We start from the raw sequence: 20,655 nt of genomic DNA, 5'->3' as shown, positions 1-20,655 counted from the left end.
GTTCCAAGGGGGCCATAGATGATCTATCGAAAAAATGTTGTCTTTGCAATTTTGTTTGCAATAAAATGAAAAAAAGTGATCAGAAATTGTGTTTTAATAAGGAACTACCTAATTATTTTTTTGCAAAATCCTTGGCGAAAGGTATTTTAAAAAATCCAATATTAAATTAAAAGCAGGGTTAAATATTGTTTTGCATTTCATTATTTCTTGGCTTTCTAGGGCAAAAACTCACAGTGTCCTGATGCAAACAAAGATCGAGCTTAAGCTGTCACAGTCCCGGCGAAATATGTTTGTTGACATCAGGCGGTCAGCAAAAAATAAAAAAAAAGTCACATGATAAACAACTTTTGCGAGACAGCTGGTTTTGACGTTTGCATTAGAAAACATTCGAATTTTTGTTGGTCCCTACTGCTTGTTCCAACCACTAGTGTATTCCGTTCATCTACAAGGACTTTGCGGCCCTGGACTCGTAAGCGTTCGAGAGTATGGTACGGAGCAAAGGCACAGAATACCCATATGGACACTTAGAATTTTAAGACGCCCGCCATGGGATTCGAACCGGCGACCTCTGGATTGTGAGTCCCAGTGCGCGGTTGGGCGGACGAAAATTCTCAATGCCACTAATATTGGATATTGGCCGTGGGTTTTAAATTTCCAGATCAGTTTGTACCATTTTTTGATCTAAACGACCCAAAATACGTTCGAAATCTTCACAGCTTTAAAAAATGTCAAAAGATTGATTTGTGTTCAGATTTTTTTTTAGTGTGCCTACCAAATTTTTAAACGATATTTAGCCAAAATCAGCTGTTTTGAGGGGAAAACGATAAGTTTAGCCTTACACCATTTAAAGGCAAATCAAACTGTAAACACACATGTTATCTCATTCTCACCTTACGCCAACCGCAATAAGAATGAACGAGATGGCACAGCTTGTATGTAGCAACGATTGGTCTTTAAGAAATGTGTGCCTAGATATTTTGACAGGGCGCGAACGATTTGCCGCCCATCCACCAGTTGTAAACACGCTGACTCATCAGCTGGAGAGGGAGAAAAACGGTTTTTAAAATTTTCATCTCAGAAGGCTGTTAACTTTCGGATCGCGCGGATCGAGCTGCCTTGATCTGTCGGGTTTTCCGCCGCGTTTTTTACGAGATTTTCAAGGAATTGTATTTAATGGGTGATTTCCACTTTCGGTGATTTATTTTTCTATCTGGTTTTGAGGAAAAAGTGAAAAAGGTTTTTTTCTCGTTTAATGGTGAAGTGAAAAAAGGGGTTTTCGTAGAAGAAAAGGTATTGAGTTTGACCTTGAAAAAAAATTGGGTGTCAAGTCAAACCTAACCTCCAAATCCGATTTCTCTTCCTGTGGTTTTCTCCAGATAAGTCTGGCCGAAAAAGTGCTCTCAATTCTATTTTTAACCGTGTTCATTTGAATTAAAAAGAAAAAGAAAGGTCCAAAATGGCCAGTAATAGTGGCTGCGAATCCCCGGCAGTGGTCACCGTCGTTGACCGTCTGCAGCGGCAGGAAAGTTCCGGCGGGGTCAAAATATTTGGCCTGTCGCCGGTGTCGGAGATTGCGGTGAACCTGCAGGAAGCTACGCTGGACACACCGAAGGGACCGACCCGGAGGGTGATGGGCGGACGGGCCCTGGGTAAAGGTTAGTTTGAATCATTGTTGATTGTTGGCAGCTTCAGGAGTATTTTTTTCTTCTAGATATATAGGGTAAAATGTCAATGGTGTACCCATATATCGAAAATTTGGCTGAATGTAAAAAAAAAAACAATTATCAGCTTTGAAAATTCTTGCCACGGATTTACTGCCGTTCTACGCATAATTGTCCCATGTTCCAAAAAGGGCAACTGAGAAAAACGCGATTGAAATTTTTCGATCGATTTCTGTGTTTCTACGCATATTAATTATTGTCCCGTGGGTCTCTGTTCGCCCTATATGTCCCTAATCACCCCAGTTAACATTTTAACACCCTTATTTGCAGTCCTCTTGCTATACAACAGGCAAACAAGATGAAAGGCTTCGTAAAACTAATGATTTCGTGATAGAAAATACTTGGTGGGACAATTTTGCGAAGAAGTTCAACGATAGGACAAACAGACTTGGTGTTGTTTTCAATGGTTTTCCGAACAAAGTACTAGATTTTATGTGTTTTTCTGAATGTTTACGTCAAACTAAACTTAAAAATGATAGAATGTCAGAATCGTCAAAAATGACACGGGACAATTATGCGTAGTGCGGCAGTTTACCAATTAAAAATCGTGATTTCATAAACATATGTGTGTGTGTGTGTGTGTTTCCAATCAAATATACGCTTGCTGGCAGTGAGAAAATATTATTTGTATCAGACATCGGTTTTAAAAAAAAATGCTCGTTTTAAGTTTTTGAAGATATTTTCTTTCACCTTTTTTTAATTACTGTGACAACTGTGAGTTGCGCTGAAAAGGTTTTATGGCTCAAATCATACCAATCCTAGGCACCATCCATAAAACACTCGGACACTTTTTGGGAAATCTCAGATTCCCTCACTCCTCTCGTGGACATTTTTCCAAACAAAAGAAAACACTTCCACGCTCCGAATATCGCTCGTTTTGAAAGGGGCAAAAACACGTGTATTTTTAATATTTTTAATTATTGGGCTAGATTAAACAATTTCAAAAAAAAGTGGCCTTATACTCGTCCACTAACCCCCTCAAAACTCATGTGATACTTTGTCACGCAGAAAAATATTTTGTAGAATCAGCCTGTACGAGGTTTGATTCAACAAAAATTTTGTTGAATATAATCAACGCCGATTTTGCGTTGAAACAAACCTTGATTTTCTCAACTCCACAAAAAACTTTTGTTGTTTTGAAAAAGTTGCTTTGACGTTTAGCGTTGATTCAACAAAAATCTTGATTTTCAAATGGTCTCTATCACTCAAGTATCGGACTAACATTCCCATCCACTTCCCCGTGACCCTACCACTGGTCGTGGCCGGCGCCGGTATTGATCAGCATCATAGGGGCCTTTGAGAAGTTGCGAAACGAGGAAAGATAGCTCCCACTCATCTTCCACGGCTCGTGGATGTAACTTCTGGAGGTCCTGGTCAATAACGGAGTAGCAACTACGGGTGGGCACCTAAGCTTATACTTATGCTTAAAATTAGTAAAATCAGAAAAATTTCACTTAAAAACGATGCACATTATTAAAAAATGTCATCTCCAATTGCTACACACTTAGATTTTTTTTAAAACCGAATCCCATTTTCCAACTGCCGAACAGTTCGGTAAACTAAAACAAATCTGGTAGTAAAGTTCATTTTTGTTCATCTTTCTACCGATTTTCGGTAAAATTTGGTTCATTTTCACATATGGTCTACCGATCTACCGAATTCGGTAAAAAATCTAAGTGAGAAGTTTGGCTTTATATCTAATAAAGATTTTGAAATTTGTTTGACAAAATTTCCTTTTTTCAAAAAATCACCTTTTTTGTATAACTCCGGTACCAGATTTTGCACCATCCTAAACTTTAGTGCAAAAGTTGCATAATGTTTTCTGAAAATTCCTAATCAAAACCTACAACTTTGTCGAAGACACTAAATCGATCAGAAAACCAATTTTGTATGACCGGTAAATAACACTCAAGCGGGAAAAAAATGTGTTTCATATGTTTATAGGACCTTTTCACCAAAAAATCTGAAATTCTATCATTGGTTGTCTCATTGATGATTTCTCTTCCCTATACTTGTATTAATTTAACACAAGCGCTACCACTTACCTTGCATGCGAGCCCAGCTTGCTTTCTCGACATGCAGATGGCGAAGTTGTTGTAGGTTTACATTTATGCTTGTTTCTGCCTCTTCCCTAATTCAAGTCTTTTGCTTGTTATTTTGAACAGATTTTTATGAAACGGTTTATTGAATTTTTACGATTAATATTTAGTATGATTAGTTTAAATTGAAAAGGGTAGCAAATTAAAGAATAAATTAATAAAAGTAACTTTCAGATATCTTCTTCTTCTATCTTCTTCTATCTATCTTCTATCTTCTAAATATATAAAAAATTTCGACGGTTTTGTTCGAACGCGAATCAGTTCAATACGGAACGTCGGATCGAGGTGCTCTTTGTTGCGTTAGGTTCGTATGAGTCCAAGGAAGGTTTATATGCTAAAAAATGGTCTCTTTGGCCACTCTGGGACCGATTCCGGAGCATCGGCAAATTGTATGAAAAAAGTTACGCAAAATCAAATTTTGATCACAGGAGGCTGAATAAGCAAAAAAGCAAAAAACGTCAACAAACGAAAAAAAGGCAGAACGATGTTTGTCGGGTAAGGCTTGTTAATTATATTAATTCAAGAAAGAGGTTAGATTTTAAAAACAATTGATTGAAACTATTAATGTACAAGTTGTTCAAACGACACCATTTGTATTCTCTGTGTAACAACTAATTTATTCCGGTTTCTGTTAATTCTTTTCCAAACATCAGCCCAACATGATCCGAGCAATGCACTTTCATTTGCATACATGCATTACCATAATGAAGCAAAGAAATTAAGAAAAAAATCGGCGCCAAGATTTGCTCGTCCTCTGCCCGAGCCATCGTCTTTAGGGAAGAAGCCCTTTAAACTGCCTATTCATACAATTCGCCTGGCGAAAAAAAAAAAGTTTAAATACCCTTTCCAATTCAAACCCAACAAAAGATTCCTTTTTCTTTTGGCCGCGCACTGCAGAACCAGAAAATCTCGATCCTCTTTCCTCTTTTTTTGGTTTGGTTCTTGCAAAAAAAAAAAAAGAAGAAGGAAAAATCCTTCAAGCAAGGACTTCTCGTCGTTGTCGTCAACGAACGGCCCTTTAAAAACTTCCTGCTTCCGAGGAGGCTTGTGCCGCGCGCCAAAACTGCATCACCAGCGCAGAAAGTAACCCCTTCGTGAGTTCAGTTCAGTTGACGACACTGATTTGTACTTCTACAGTGGGTTCGTGCTTACTTTGGCGGGATTCGAACTCGCGCGCGCGCTCGCAGATTGGTACTTGTATTGGTGGTTTTTCGCGGCTGGGGTCTAGAATCGCTGAACCTAGGGAGGGGCAGGTTTTGGCGCCGATTTGAAGCAAGGAGTTGTACCACGTGGATTGACACTTGTTCCGTTTCTTCTGGAATGGTACCATAACAATAGTTAGAGTCGAAAAATATAATTTACTATAGTCTAATTTTATCCTGTGCTAAATGAAAAATGCATGAATGAACTCCAAATTGCTCAAAAATAATAATTTCGTCGTTTAGCCTACAATACTCAAAGGGGAAGAACCCATCGTCGATAACACCTTTTGCATCAGCCGGCCCGCGGTTCCCATTCAATTTCGCGTTAACCTCGGAATCAATACCGTCAATTATCTCAAATTTACACGACGCGCGCGCTTCCCTCTTTTTCCCGGTCCCTTATCGTACTCTGCAGAGTACACCTTTTATCATTTTTAGCCATTGATAAAACTGTCCACGCGGGGTAGAACGCGTAAAACACATCACCATCTGGTCCGGTCGGATCGTCGATAGCACGTGCCGCCATGTCCTGGGAACGAACGAAAGACTCAAGGACTCCAGGCTCAATTAATTACCTCCTCCTGGAGAACGAGTTGGGGTTGGTAGGTTGGTGGTCATCGCCACAGAAGTAAGGATCAAACAAACAAGGAAGGAAGGAACTAAGCCAGGAATGGAAGAACAAAAAAAGCGAAAAAATAAAAACATCTGATCGCGGACGCTTATAAATATTGACGAGCAGTCATCAGCATATTTTATGATGCGACCCTTGCACTCCTCGAATAGAAGTCGTGATGTCGAAGCGGCGGAGGTAGTACAGTACACACGTTTACCGCCGACGAAAACTGAACTGGGTCGAATATAGGGCCTAGGGTGACCAATTTAGTAGAACAAGAAATTTAAAAAATAGAAGAAGTTCTGTGAAGTTAAAAAAAAAACTTGGTGTGGTACTTAAAAACACATTCCACATTCACATTCTGATCCGGCGCGTTTGGTACGGTATGTCCACGTATCCTTCTTCCCCAGTCGATTCTGCGAAATGTGATCCGTTCACAGAATCTGTCTCTGTGGTAAATGCAACGCAGTAGGCCTGGCCGCTTTAATTTTTGCAATACATTTTCGGGGTTACTCGAATGTACTGCTAAGTTAATGTTGACAAGAAAATAAAAAAAGTTATGGTAGTATTACATTTGAGCATGAGTACATGTCAGAAAAAACATGTAATTTTACCTCTGAAAATGTGTACATGTACCTCTTTTCCAGTGTTTTTCAACCTTTTCATTCTAAATTAAGGTATTTTAACATCATTAAAGAGGTTTTGAATTTTTCATCTTCCAAATTTACGATTTTTTTTACTTTGTATCCACAAGTTCTTCCAGGATGCTTTCTTCGGACTGGCTGCAGTTGTGTTCGAAAAGATTAGATTAAGAGGATTAGGAACCATCCATAAACCACGTGGACACTTTTTTTTGTTAAATCCCCTCCCTCGTGGAGAATTTCCATACAAAACAAATCTTTGTTGTATGGAGCGTGGACAACCGCTGAAGACCCCCCTCCCCCCAAGGTGTTCACGTGGTTTATGGATGGTGCCTTGTAAAATTTGATGGCTGAATTTAGCCTATTTTTCGATGTAATTTGACCTCAGTTTATATGATATTTGTGAAATTACACATAAAAAGATTTAAATTCACAGGTTTTTTTTTCCCCAACACAACATATTGTAATGTTCAAAGTCCTGCACAGTTATCATTTTTGTAACTTTAGAAGGTTTAAAATAAATTTATATTAAGGGGTTACATACATGTTAATCGGCAAAATGGCAGATGTTGGTTTGAGCACATACTTACACTTAAAAAACAATCTGTTTTCAGGGCATTAAAATCTACATTTTTATCTATTAACAAAACAAATTTGAAGACATTTGGTTGTACCATTGCCGAGATATACCTATTTGAAGTGAGCAGTTTCAAAAAAACGGGTGCCACGATATCTTTTTTTTTTGTTGGGTTGAGACCACTGCGACCATGACCAGATCAACTATTACGGTACCGTAAAACGGGGTGACTTTGATAACCGGGGTGACTTTGATAGGTTTGCGATTTTTTCGCAAAATGAAGAGTATAATTAAAATACGTAAGGAATGGTTTAGAAACATACTGACCGTGGTAGAGATGTGTTCAAAGTACCTCAAGAAGAACATTTCATAAAATTTTGACAAGTTTAAAAAGTTAGTTAAATATAGTTAAGAAAATGTTGATGAAAGTCATTATTTTAAACTTCTCAAAGTGTCTTGATTTTCTCAATGAACATGATTTTTAATCGGAAAACGGAATGCATTTTCGGATTCTTTGGACAATTTTCCACTAGGAGAAGGTTAAAAAAGTTTGTAAATAATAAATAATATGCGTTTTTGAAGCACAATTAAAAAAAATCTCAAAATTTATAGGCAATTTCAATTTTACCTAAAATTTATATGTATTTTGCTAAAAAGCTTATACACTTAGTTAACTAAATATAAACATTGATTTTTTTTCTTAAAAACTATATCAGCTACTTTAGTGATGGTACATTTAGCGTACAAATAAAGTTTGAACATCTTAAATATGATTTTAACAAGAAAAACTATGACTATCAAAGTCACCCCGGAATTAAAACTAAGAATTTTTAACGTAACTATTTTTCTAAACATTATTGAAAAAACTTTTTTTCCGAAATAGTGCATGGACTTTGTGTGGTCTACCCCAGTACATGTTTTAAAAATAATAATCTTGAGAAAAACCTTACCTGTTGGAAAATATTCTAAAAACGGTATACCCATTTTATTATCGCACGATATCTAGCAACTGTTTATTTTGAAAAATAATTATAAATATTTTTTTTTGTTTTTCATAAAAAAATCACCAGTTTTTGGTTTTGAAAAAAAAAATAAAAATATTTTTTTTAGTTTTTCATATAAAAAATCACCAGTTTTTGATTTTTGTATTTTTTTTTAAATGCAGAATTTAAAACCGGGCTTCGTCATGCACACGGGATATGTCTTGCCAGTCTTCACCCCAAATTTCAGCCAATTTGGTCCATCCCATCTCGAGATATCGTGGCACCCGTAAATCAACTCGGTGTTTAGAGAAAATCGCTCACAAAGTTTGACAGTTCCCTTTGCGCATGGCAAACTGTTGATCTTAAATCGTCTCTTACTTAGTTTAATCATGAAATATCTTCATAAAACTTTCAGGAGTGCTAAAAAATCATCTTTTAAGTGGAATTTAAAAAAATCTGCAATATAAAATTTTGTGATTTTTTACATGTACATGTGTAACCCTTTAATTAAATTTAGATTGAAAAAGTTGAATTACAATGGAAAATTACATGTTTACAATTTACATGTTTTTTTTGCCTTCCTCACCTGACTGAGGCAAGGCTATAAAATCACTCGAAAAATGAACTTCTTAAATACACCTCTCAGATATACCTTCACGTATACCTATCGACTCAGAATCAAATTCTGAACAAATGTCTGTGGGGATGTGTGTAGACATGATTTTTTTCCCACACGATTATCTCAGAACTGGCTGAACCGATTTTCCGCCTTATTCTGTTCCTTTTGGGGTCCCCTAAGACCCTATTAAATTTTATTCTGTTTAGTGAAGTACTTTTAAAGTTATGCCATGAAAAAGTTTTTTTGTAGCTACTAAAAAGGGTGATTTTTGCCTAACCTCAAAGGCCGGGTCTTTTTGCTTACGCGCGAGAGTCACACAGCATGCGTATCGCCCGGTTGCCACATTGTATAAGCAGTGTCTGCGTCTCTTCTGGAAAAGTCTGTATTAATTATGTTGCTGAATAGGGGAAATATACCCATTTTAATCAGTCTAAGCCGTTCGACCAATTCTCATCACTTTTGCCGTTTTCCTTTGTTAAATCAACTTTTTCAGATGTATCAGCAATGGAGAGTTGCTTGCTCACTTTTATTTGAGCTATTTATTACTTTGGAACAGTCAAAAACACATTATGAAAGCTGCAATCCATGATCAAAGTGCTGATAGGCCGATAATAGAAATAGGCTGAAAAAGGGTTTAGTTCCCCTACATCATTTTGTCTCGACAAAGATTTACACGAACTTTACTGAAATATACAACTCATAAGACATTGTTTACTAAGACTAGGGGGACAGCATGCAATTCCATCGTGCACCTAATGTTGGCATATCAGCACTTTTAAATTCAATTACAGCCCCCCCCCCCCTTCTCCTTTATTTTGGAGATTTGGTTAAAAAAGAATTGAAAATTGCTGTTCTGGTAAAAACAATAATTATAAAAAAATAAAATGAAAAAAAAATAAAACAAACTCTTAAATTAATTTGAAAATACAACCTAAAATATAACATGAATGTGAGGAAGGCACCAACCACCTTAAGGTGGATTAAGTAACGTTTTTTTCTGACTTTAAAGATGTTCGCATTCCCAGGTGTAAAGTTACCATGTTTTTTTTCATTGTGTGCTTGTTTTTTTTTGCATTATTTGATGAAATGTTATGTAATATTACCTGCAACAAAATGTAGCCCATCATTATGAAGGTTTGTTTGTGAGTAGGCTCTTAATAAGCAAATAACAGCTGAAGTTATAGTATATCTGAAAATTAAAATTAATTTTATCTAAAACTTTTTCAAAATTTTCGATGCTTTAACCAGTTTTAAATCCTGACCCCGGTCACCCTATCCCCTCCCTATTCGCTCCACATTAGATCGGTCCGCCGTACTCGATTTTTGATCTGATAGCGCGCGCGCAGAGTCTCGCGTGTGCGCGCGAGGACTTCGAACTCGAGACGGGACTTGGCGCAGGACATCGTCCTGCTGGTGGTGGTGGTGGAAAAAGAGGTCCTTGCACGGCGCACCATATGTTACTGCTGCTGCCGTTCACCCCATAGTTCCAAACAAACTGGAGGTTCAGGGTGTCGGTCTGGATCGCCCGTCGAGGTCTCGGACTTTTTGTTTTAAGTTTTGAAGGGTAATTGTACCACGACCAACATACAATATTATAATACTACCCCGTTCAGTTTGTGGGGTGTTGTGCCGGGTGAGCTCCTGTTTTTCCTCAGTTCTGCGGGCTCTTGGCTGTTTTGGGGGAGGTCATGAATTTTGTCGACGAGGGGTGCAACAATTTGAGGGTGCACTTTTCGGCGTACGCGTAACGGTTGTTTGGCTGAGCAAACCAGCGATGTTGAGTTCGTTTACTTTACTTGTTAGATGCGTGCAATGCGCTTTTGGTGGTGGAACTAGTTTTAAACGGTTGATTGGCGTTGACCTCATTAGACGTTGATATCTGCGTTGAAATAAGCCAAGGATAGGGAATTTTGAAGATGGGAGAGAGTTAATGCTCCACTTTTTTAAGAGGACAAGGGAAGTTCTCCACAGTATCCCCTATTAAGTTCCACTAAGAATTGTCTTGAAATTGTATTCTACATTTTCAATTAAACCTCACTTGAAGCCAAAACCAGTTCAACGGAACAAAAGGATTGTCCAGAAACCACACTTAACGTCGCAAAACCACTGAATCGTAAAATTCGATTAACTACTGGGTGTAAATCATTATCACCCCGCGGCGTGTCAGACCCTGTCCAGGGATCCCGGTTTGTCCGGTTCTCAAGAGCATATCAGCGGTTTCGGCGGCACCTTCCTCCGGTGGTCATTACCCGCCATCGTCGTTGTCCAAAGTCGAGTGAGTTTATTATCCCTGTATCGTATGAAATATGCACTGTCCTCTTGGCTTGGCGTCCGGAAAGGGGTCATTCATTTAATAACGCATTAAGAGTGCCCAAAAAGAACCACCGTCTTAAGGATGTCCGTTTGTTTTTCGGTCCGATGCCACCGGACAGTGGTCAAGACACCATGTCCGCGGGACACATCACCGTGAAGGGTCACTGACTTACGCTGACCCCTGCGGCGCCGTTCGTCCCTTTCCTTTATTCTTGGAACAAATCTCGCGTGAAAGTTCTTTGTTCCCTCTGTGTTGGAAGGAGCCCCTCGCGCAAGAAAAATCGCACTCTCAAGTGTCCTCTGACCAGAAGAGCACCGGATCACTTTCTCCGCCATCGACGCGTCCGCGATTGACCCTTTCTACCACCCTTTTTGCTTCTTCAAGAACGTCGAGGAACCGCGGACCCCGTCCGCCGTTCTTTACGATTACGGTTTATTTTGATAAGTAATAAAAATAAATCATCGTGTTTTGACCGGTGTTCGCGCCTTGGCCCCGCGGCGGAATGACCGTCGTCGTTTCCCGCGAAGGAAAAACGTGGGACATTTCACTTCAATCTCCGGAAGGGTTCGGCGAGGAAAAACCGCCATTAGCGAGTGAAGAAGCAACGGGAAAAAAGGTCGGTTGAAAAGGATCAAAGGTGTGCAGGTAGACAGATTTTACGGTATTTGCATTAGGTTGGAAATTGGGCCCGCGGAAAATGCAGCCGGATTAGGCCGCGAACGTGTAACGGAAATTTTTTATTGGACCTTCTAGGAACAGTAACCATTTTTTAAGCTGACAAAATAAATTTGTCCCTCAAAAGTAGACAGTCCATGGAGGTAACGCTGATAAGATTTTCGCATAAAGTGACTGCTAAAGTTGGCTGTCGGTTTACTCTTGCAGTTTGCACACTTCAATCGCTGCTCAGTGCATCCATCCGGTAAAATTACGTGATTCTTGTGTTTTAAACTGGTTGCAATAAACCTTTTTTGGTTTAAAATTTTTCCTCTCATATATTTTTTTAAATTTTGAGTTCTTCCTTTTTTATTGTTCCAATTGTCCAAATTGTGTGTTATTTGAATATTAACATTAATAACTTTGGTTAAAGCTGCCAGAAATAATATGAATTATCCAACAACATCTATAACTTTGGTTCCATGACACATCAAAACAATTGAAGTTTTTTCCGTAGGTTTGAATCAGAAAATAATATTTTAATTTTATTTTTTTAATCTAAGTAATTTTCAGTACACAGCTTAAAAAAAAGAAAATTTGGAAGTTTTTAAATTTAATGGTTAAGTATAACTGTTTTTATGTAATTTTATATCAATTTATGTGAAAAAACTAGTATAAATAATTCAATTTACATAAAAAAACTTTTTTTTTATTAACTAATCCTTGATTATTTTTGGTGTGTAAATTTTTTTTCTAACGCTAAACTTCAAAACTACTAATTATCAAATTTTTTACCAGGCTCTAAAACTTGATGAATCTTGCTAAATAATTGGTAGATTTTACTAAGCTAATTTAGCCAATTACAACGCTGTTAGTTTTGAAAAGAGGTTCTATTCAACTTGTCTTAGGCCTGTTTATTTTTTGTTTCAGTTTTTTTCGTTACTATATTTTAAAAAATGCTTAAAATACAAAAATACAAAAGTACAAAAGTACAAAAGTACAAAAGTACAAAAGTACAAAAGTACAAAAGTACAAAAGTACAAAAGTACAAAAGTACAAAAGTACAAAAGTACAAAAGTACAAAAGTACAAAAGTACAAAAGTACAAAAGTACAAAAGTACAAAAGTACAAAAGTACAAAAGTACAAAAGTACAAAAGTACAAAACGTACAAAACGTACAAAACGTACAAAACGTACAAAACGTACAAAACGTACAAAACGTACAAAACGTACAAAACGTACAAAACGTACAAAACGTACAAAACGTACAAAAAGTACAAAATCTAATCTAATCTAATCTAAATCTAATCGAACACAAGCGCAGCCAGTCCGAAGAAAGCATCCTGGAAGAACTTGTGGTAAGATTACGCCCCAAGTACAAAAAGTACAAAAAGTACAAAAAGTACAAAAAGTACAAAAAGTACAAAAAGTACAAAAAGTACAAAAAGTACAAAAAGTACAATAGTACAAAAGTACAAAAAGTCCAAAAAGTACAAAAAGTCCAAAAAGTACAAAAAGTACAAAAAGTACAAAAAGTACAAAAAGTACAAAAAGTACAAGAAAACAAAATGAATTCATTAAATATTTACTTGAACAGCAATCCTGCCTTCGCAGTTTCCAAAAGATTTGCAAAAAACTGGTCAGTGTAGCTGTAAAATTGGTAAGATTGATCAAAACACTAAATAAAAAGAATAGCTTTCAAATCAGACAATCTTCTAGTTATCTTTGAATTCTGAATAAAATCTTACAACATTTTGAGTAAATTTACCTGTCTTGTTGAAGTCAACAACATAAACTAATATTTTGAGGACTGCCTTCAGCTCATTTTTTTTAAACTATAATCGTACTCATTATCCTGACTTTGCACCTGTACCCGTGAATAGCTATGATCCCGCGTTTTTTCTCCCCTATTCCACCGCTCCTTAACCATGCGGACACTTTTTTTTCAATTCTTCAAGGACCTCGCCGTCGTTTTCGCGCTATGTTCCACACCCGTGAGCATTATTAAAAATGCATCAAATAATTGCGCTGCGCTGCGCAACAGACATTGTCGACTTGGACTTGAACAACCCGGCCACCATAGATCGAGACATAGACACGAAACCTAGCGAACTGTGAACGGGACCTGCCACGGACCGATGAACACCTCCAGCGCAAGTTCTAGGGATATCCTCACCTCACCCTTAAAGGAGAACAGAACAACAGGTTGCGATCGCGGCCCCGTTGAACTGTTCTGTGTGGGGGGGAAGAAGTCCTTGACCTCGGCCCAGGCGGTGAGCAAAGGGCGCGAAATATTAACTTCGTGAAGAATTGAGAGAAGAAGAAGGTTCTAGTTCTAGTTTGGAGTTCCGTTTTTATTAGGAATAGTAAAGTTTATTCACCGCGGACTTCCTCTATAAAACCACAAAATAGAGAGAAAAAAAAAACAACAAAAGTTCAATATGACGCGCGTGCGACGTCCTGATGGTCGTCCTCTATCCCTGAACCCGTTTCCAGCTCAATTCGTCCTTTTTTTTCTCCTTCCGAATCGTAGGCTTAAGCTACCTTATTCTCTGGATGGGGTGCCACCGCCGCCGCTAATCTGTCCAAGATCTCGCCTCTCCTCAAACTTTGAAATTGTGGAATTTATGAATTTCTAATTACTGATTAATATTGTCGACTTCACACAACAGAGAGAAGAAAAAAAAACGACTGGGAAGGACTTTGGAGGGGGTGTCCTTAAGTGGCCGGGTATGACCATCGTTGGACGTCTTCGTCACACTAGGGTGGGCTCGCACGAGCCAAGAATTTGGGAGGCGGTCACGCGAAGACAGGGACCTCCTGAATCGGCCGAGTGGAACGGGCGCGGATGTCCTTTTGGGAAGCACTTTTGGCGCCAACTGGCGGCGGGTGTGGAGTGTATGAAATTTTAGGTAAACAATTGTCGGAAAGTACCAAAATTATCACGATGTTGCTTTTAACATAGATTTGAACACTATCAAACTTTTAAATTTCTTAATGAACTTGAGCTAACCCCCTACAACTCAACCCCGATTTAGACAACTTATTAACTACTTCAACTAATATTTTAGTTAAAACCGTGAAGAAACCTAACAGAATTAACGATTATACACGAATGCTACGACTACTTTTTGTGCAAGCCTCACCTTTACGTGGGCTTCGATCTGAAAAAAATCGTCAAAAATATTTTTTTCAAACAATTTTTCAACTACGAAAAGCATTGGAAAGAAGAACTCTTGAAATTTAAGAAATTCAAGGTTTGGTAGTTTGACTTATTTTATGTGCCTTTGCCAATGTTTTTATTTAATAAAATTTTTATAGGGGCATTTTTTATAGAATATTTTTTTCTTTTGGTAAGACTTCAATTTATGTACTATTTTTGAAGAAAACACTTTTCAATAGTGCTTTAAAAATTAGTTTCGTTCGTATTTTGAATTCCGGAGTGACTGATAGTATATCTTGTTAAAATCAGATCCAGATCAAATTTTATTTTTTCTTCAAATGTACTTAGTGATAACTGCTGATATATTCTTTATGAAAAAACATCAATGTTCATGTTCAGTTAACTAAGGTTATAAGCTTTTTTTTTAACAAAATATATTAAAATTTTAGGTAAATTTGTTAAAAAGTTAGAATTTCGGCTGAATTTCGTTATAACCAGTTTTCAAAATTATTGATTCAAATTGCATTTCAAACTGAGTTAGAAAAAATCAAAAGTTTCACATTTTATATGAAATTTGTTCTACTGAAAATGTATGAGAGATTTTTTTAAATTATGTTTCAAATTACTATTATTTACAAACTTATTTACCTATGCAGTATTTCTTTATGTCCCGAATTGTTCCTCCACATATTATTTTTAATTAAATGATAACGGTATCATTCCATAGTATAAAATGTGAAAAACAAGCAAATAATTGAAAAATGGCTGTAAAAACATTTAAAAAAACTAAAAAGCAAAAGATAATGTTAAGAGGTGGTAGAATAATAAAAAAAACTTTCAGAAATAGACATAAACTTAATAAGATGAATGCAAGTTAAAATATTTTAAAACGAAATAAGAAAAAATAAAACAAGAAAAGTAAAGTTTTTCGTAGAGTAAAAATTGCACTCCTGAACACGGAAAAATAAAAAGCTTTTAAAAATTTTTTTTTTGCATAAATAGACACATTTTCAAAAAAAAATTGGTTTAAGTAACCATAAAAACCAGGTAACCAGATTATTCCAACTTTTGATGATTTTTTTTACGTAACTTAAAATTTGAATGAATGAGCTGAAAGAAAGGCTAATTTTAAATAAAAATCTCGTTTTATCATTTTTTCTAAAACTATTGAGATAACTTATTAGCTACTCCAACCAATATTTTAGTCATTCAGTCAGTCAGATTTGTCTTGAAAAGTCTATCCGTGTACAAGCTATGCATTCAAATTTAACAACATTTCAGCTGTTTAGTATCATCTGCTGCTAAACAAGGATGTTCTTCAAAGTGTTCAAACTTTATACAACAAATTGTGCATGTGAAACGTTTTGTAAAACTTTGAAGATTCCTAACAGAATAAACGATTATACACGAAAGCTACAGTAAAAGGAGTTCATCTCCTAAAGAATTGTTAAACAAACAATCGGAACAATTGCCATTTTCCTTCACAGTTGGACTCAATTCGGCGTAACGAATGGTGAGATCATCCAATCAATGTAAATAATGCATCTTATTGTAATAAAATTCAATCGATTTGCATACTAAGCTAGCTGCAACTTCTTCCCCTTTCTTTTCTTCAATTGATAACTCCCGAAACTTCCCATTCACACCCCGGATCAAACCTGCAGAAGTCATCGCCCTCAAAGATTTCCAAACCTTTCTTTTTTTTTTCTCCTTCTTACGCTGGGATTCTAAAACGGTTCGCACAACCCGGTGCGCGGCGGTGCATTATTTGCATATTTTTCACATAATCCAATCCAATTAAGCAGTTTTGTTTGGATGATGCCTTCCTCTTTCCTCTGGCAAGTTATTGAAAGAATATTCATAATTTAGTCCGCGCTCAGTTCTGATTTCTCGAGAAGGGATCGTCCCAAAAATTGCTAATTAATTCCTCGAAAAGTTCGGAGATGCCACTTTCTGTTAAAATGCAAATTTTGTTATCGCAAAAAGCAACGCAAAACGCTGCGATTTCCCGCCAAAAGTTGCACCCAAAATCAATCAATCGAACTGCTGCTCGAAGGGAATCAAATCTCACGCTGAGGTAGACGCTGCTGCTGCTGGAGGGTCGCACTTTTTCTTCGAGAACTTGGCCAGGATCGTCTTTCGATGGCTCGACTAAACAATCGACAATAACACTTCTTGTATGGCCCTCGAGGGTGCCGACACACCGACACACCGGTGGTAACTGTTTTTAACTTGCTGGCGAAGGCTTTGAAAATGGCGAATCTATTAACATTTCGAATTATTTAAAGAAACTTCAAGTTAAGTTATGAAATAAAACAATTTATTTTTTTTTATTTAATTTTATAAAATTTTGACCTTTTTCAAACCTTTCTCCAAACTCGTCAAAAGCCGTAATGCATTCCGTCACCGTCAGCATTACACATATTTACCAAACATTAATACATATCGGTGTCGGGGCCCGGGAAGACTTCCCTACCGGCTTTCTTGCCGTCAGGCCAAGGAAAAGTGGAGGGAATTTCCTCGTCCAAAGATTTCCCCCTTTCTAGCTGTCGTGGAAGAAGTTGCAACGGCCAATATCCGTGTTGTTGTGCTGCAAGTCTTCTGGGGGGAGACCAGAAAAATCAAATTTACGAGCGTTGCAACGGCATTTGCAGTGGAAGTTACGACGTGAGTTATGCTGCATTTTATGTTGGTTTAGAATTTAACGGTATGTAACCATGTTTGAGGAAACAGTTGCTCGAAAGTCTAGAAGAGTTATGGTGAGTTTTTGTGGTCCTAAAGATAAAAATTCTAAAAATTTCCGGTTTTACATAAAATTGAAAAATAAATGTTCTAAAATGTATTTTCAAAAGTATCCATTCGACTGAACAAGTTTTTCCAATAAATATTGGTATTTTCAAATCATGCGAATATTTTTTTTTCATTTTTGTCAAATTTAAGATCATTGAGACGAAAGATGACTATGAGTTTTTTTTTTCAATAAATATTTGTATTTTCAGTAATATTTCCAGAGTACTTTTTTAGATGGTCTTTTGGTCTCCATTGTTGATAGGACCTTTTGAAAAAGTTAGATTTATCTGATTATTTGATGTTCTTGTCAAATTTTGCGCAGAATAATTGAATTATTATTTTTTTTCATTTCTATCAAATTGTAGAATATGAGTTTTTTCAATAAATATTTTTATTTACAGTAATATTTCCAGGAAACTTTTTCAAAAGGTCCTATGGTTTAAAGGACCTTATCTGATTATTTTAAGTTCTTGTCAAATTTTGCCCAAGATAATCAAATCATTTTTGTAAACTTTTAGGCAGACGTGCATCGGCACTCAATAGCACTTGACAGTTTTTCTAAGGCTATTGCTTGGCAAAGGCACCAAATCAATTTGTTTTATACAATAAGTATGTTTTTTTCATTGCACTATAAGTAACTGAACGACCGAAACCTTTATCTTCACTTATTCACCAGTTTTAGCGATGAAGTGCTATTTGAGTGCTAAATAGCACATTTAGCACTTGAAATATTTGTGTTATTCAAATCACTATTAACTTGTTGGTAATGGACATTGTATAGTGAAAAACGATAATTATAGACATCGAACTAAAGTTTAATGTGTTGCACACTGAGCAAAGATTCACTCTGCCGGATTGCTTAGGCTATCATCTCAAAATGTGGTGAAGTGCTATTGAGTGCCGATGCACGTCTGCTTTTAGGCCATTGAACTGAAACTTGACTGAGTTGTTTTTAAATAATTATTTGTATTTTCAGTAATATTTGCAGAGTACTTTTTCAAAAGTTCCTATGGTTTCCTGTATTGAAAGAATTAGATTTTATCTGATAACTTGTAGTTGTTGTCAAATTTTGCCCAGGATAATCGAATATTTTTTTTTAAATTTTGGTCTAATTTTAGCTGAAACATGACTTTGAGTTTTTTCAATAAACCTTTAAAAAAAACTTTAGATTTGTATTTTCAGTAATATTTCCAGAGTACTTTTTCAAATGGTCATATGGTCTAATGTGTTGATAGGACTTTTTGAAAAAGTAAGAAGTTTTTGTCCCCCTCCCCCTTTAACAATTCCCCAAAACATAAGGGGCAGCAATTTATTATTGCTGATCTAATCTAATCTAATCTAATCTAACACAGACGCAGCCAGTCCGATGAAAGCATGCTGGAAAGTCTTGTGATTAGATTACGCACCAAGCACTTTTCTTGTCAATATTAATAATTGCAGTCAGGGTTGCAAATGAGTGATAGAAAAATTATCAATAGATTATCTCTGCACCAAAAACATCCGAGAGTATAGCGGCCGTCATTATAGCTTGTGAGATCTCTTCTTATGTCTCGTGATTCCCAGCGATGTCATTCTCTCTCACTATCACTCCTTCCCTTTTCCTCGACTATGCGCTCTCACCGCTGAGTCTCTCAGTCTCTCCGAAAACTGCAATGAGAGATCGCGAGATGGCGATTAGGAGCCGACCACGCATGACGTCCTGTTAAACTACGTTTGCGAAATTGGATTTGTGGCGGCTTTTGTGGTTAAACGCTGATGCGGTAGGATGATCGTAGAAGCGGGAATGAGAGAGAAAAGGAAAATGTCAATCGCGAGTGTGTAAACACGGAAACGTGTTCGGCGCTGAGAGTTTCAATAGGGAGAGAAGAGCAGGTGTATTTGAGACATGAATATTCAGGCGGGATAATTGTAGTTGCTGAGAACTGATATTTTGATATTTTAACAACCCTGATTGAAATACATCCGAGAGCACCCGAAAATGTATTACAAAAATTAAAGCGGCCAGCCCTACTGCGCCGTGTTTGCCACAGAGAGGATTCTGAGAACGGATCACATTTCACAGAATCTACAGGGGAGGAAGGATGCGTGGACACACCGTACCAAACGCTCAGGGGCAGTAATTTATAATTGATGAAAATTTAAATTTTGATCGAAAAAACTTCTTTAATAAATTGTAAACTATTTCAAAAACATTCTTAAACGTTAATTTTAGGGTTTTTATTTAAACAGGACATTTTTAGACTTTTTGCTAATTTTAAAACTTTGAACCACAGATCGGAAAACCGACAAAACTTTTAGAAGAAAAATATGTTCATAAATTCATTAAATAATATTTTGAAAATTTTTGGAAGTAGCATAAATGTACACCCAACTGGCGGTCGCATGATTGTGATACATGGCGGAATGAAAGTATATCAGAATCTGCATGCAATCTGTCCTCATGCATTTTTTGCGATATAGGAGTATGACATTTTTGCCCGTTACCGACAATTATCGACATTACCGACGGCAGATTGATTGTATTGTAGAAAAAAAATCTTAACAGAATGAGGATTGAACCATCAACTTCTAGTATGCTGATCCGACACGCTACCACCGCGCCAAGGACGCTTGATGAATGGTGAGGGACAGAGCGCGAACATAATGATCTCTCTAGAGTGTTGCTCGGAGACGCGCTAGCATTCTATGTGTTGGTGAGAAATGCAGATCGCTGAAGTGTTTACACGCGGGCAAAAATGATCGATGGGCTTGCTGCAAAAAATGTAATAAAATATAACATTTTCTGCAGCAAATCCACTGTTGCAGATTTTGAGATATATTTTTCGTTTGGGTGTAATAATATAGATAGCATTTTGTGGTACTTTTTGCATCTAAATATTAAAAATTTGGCTTTAAATTTGAAATTTTGCTTTTTTTGTTTTGTAGAAAGCGTCATATTCTACACATAAAATAAGTTTTATTTCCATCGAGATTTAAACCTAAGTGCTTAGTGTGAGAGTCTAACTCGTAACCACTACGCTACGTCCTCTATTTGGTAGTAGGGTAGAGTAGTCATCAATAAGACACAGGGAACAATGATAAAATGGCTCTCACAAGTCGTAGCTTCAGCCAATCAGGCTCATATTTGGGGGAAAGGTGTGTCTACTGGATACACATCTGCCATAATAGTGGCTTTGGTTATGGACGCTCCCTTGAAAAGTTATTCATAAATGTTTGATTCCAGGGTGTAAAAATAAATTTTGGACAAAATTACTTTTTCGCTCGTAGGATGCCATAAAC

General features: G+C 36.8%; 1 protein-coding gene across 2 annotated transcripts in view; it reads left to right on the top strand.

The window, feature by feature from the left end:
- Window positions 1-1,106: 1,106 nt before the first annotated feature.
- Window positions 1,107-20,655, top strand: part of LOC120418323 (M-phase inducer phosphatase-like) — a 169,152-nt gene continuing 149,603 nt past the window's right edge. Inside the window, exons 1-2 of one of the 2 annotated variants that reach the window (XM_039580655.2) lie at window positions 1,107-1,290; window positions 1,377-1,655. In XM_039580655.2, the coding sequence (XP_039436589.1) occupies window positions 1,457-1,655 (199 nt within the window). In that variant the 5' untranslated portion in view covers window positions 1,107-1,290; window positions 1,377-1,456. Of the gene's footprint in view, window positions 1,656-20,655 lie in introns of both variants that reach the window. The other variant, XM_039580654.2, reaches the window with a different exon arrangement.

This window comes from Culex pipiens, chromosome 1 (assembly GCF_016801865.2).
Source record: "Culex pipiens pallens isolate TS chromosome 1, TS_CPP_V2, whole genome shotgun sequence".
Taxonomy (NCBI): domain Eukaryota; kingdom Metazoa; phylum Arthropoda; class Insecta; order Diptera; family Culicidae; genus Culex; species Culex pipiens.
The sequence above is the reverse complement of the archived record's forward strand: the minus strand, read 5'-3'. Positions and strand labels throughout refer to the sequence as shown.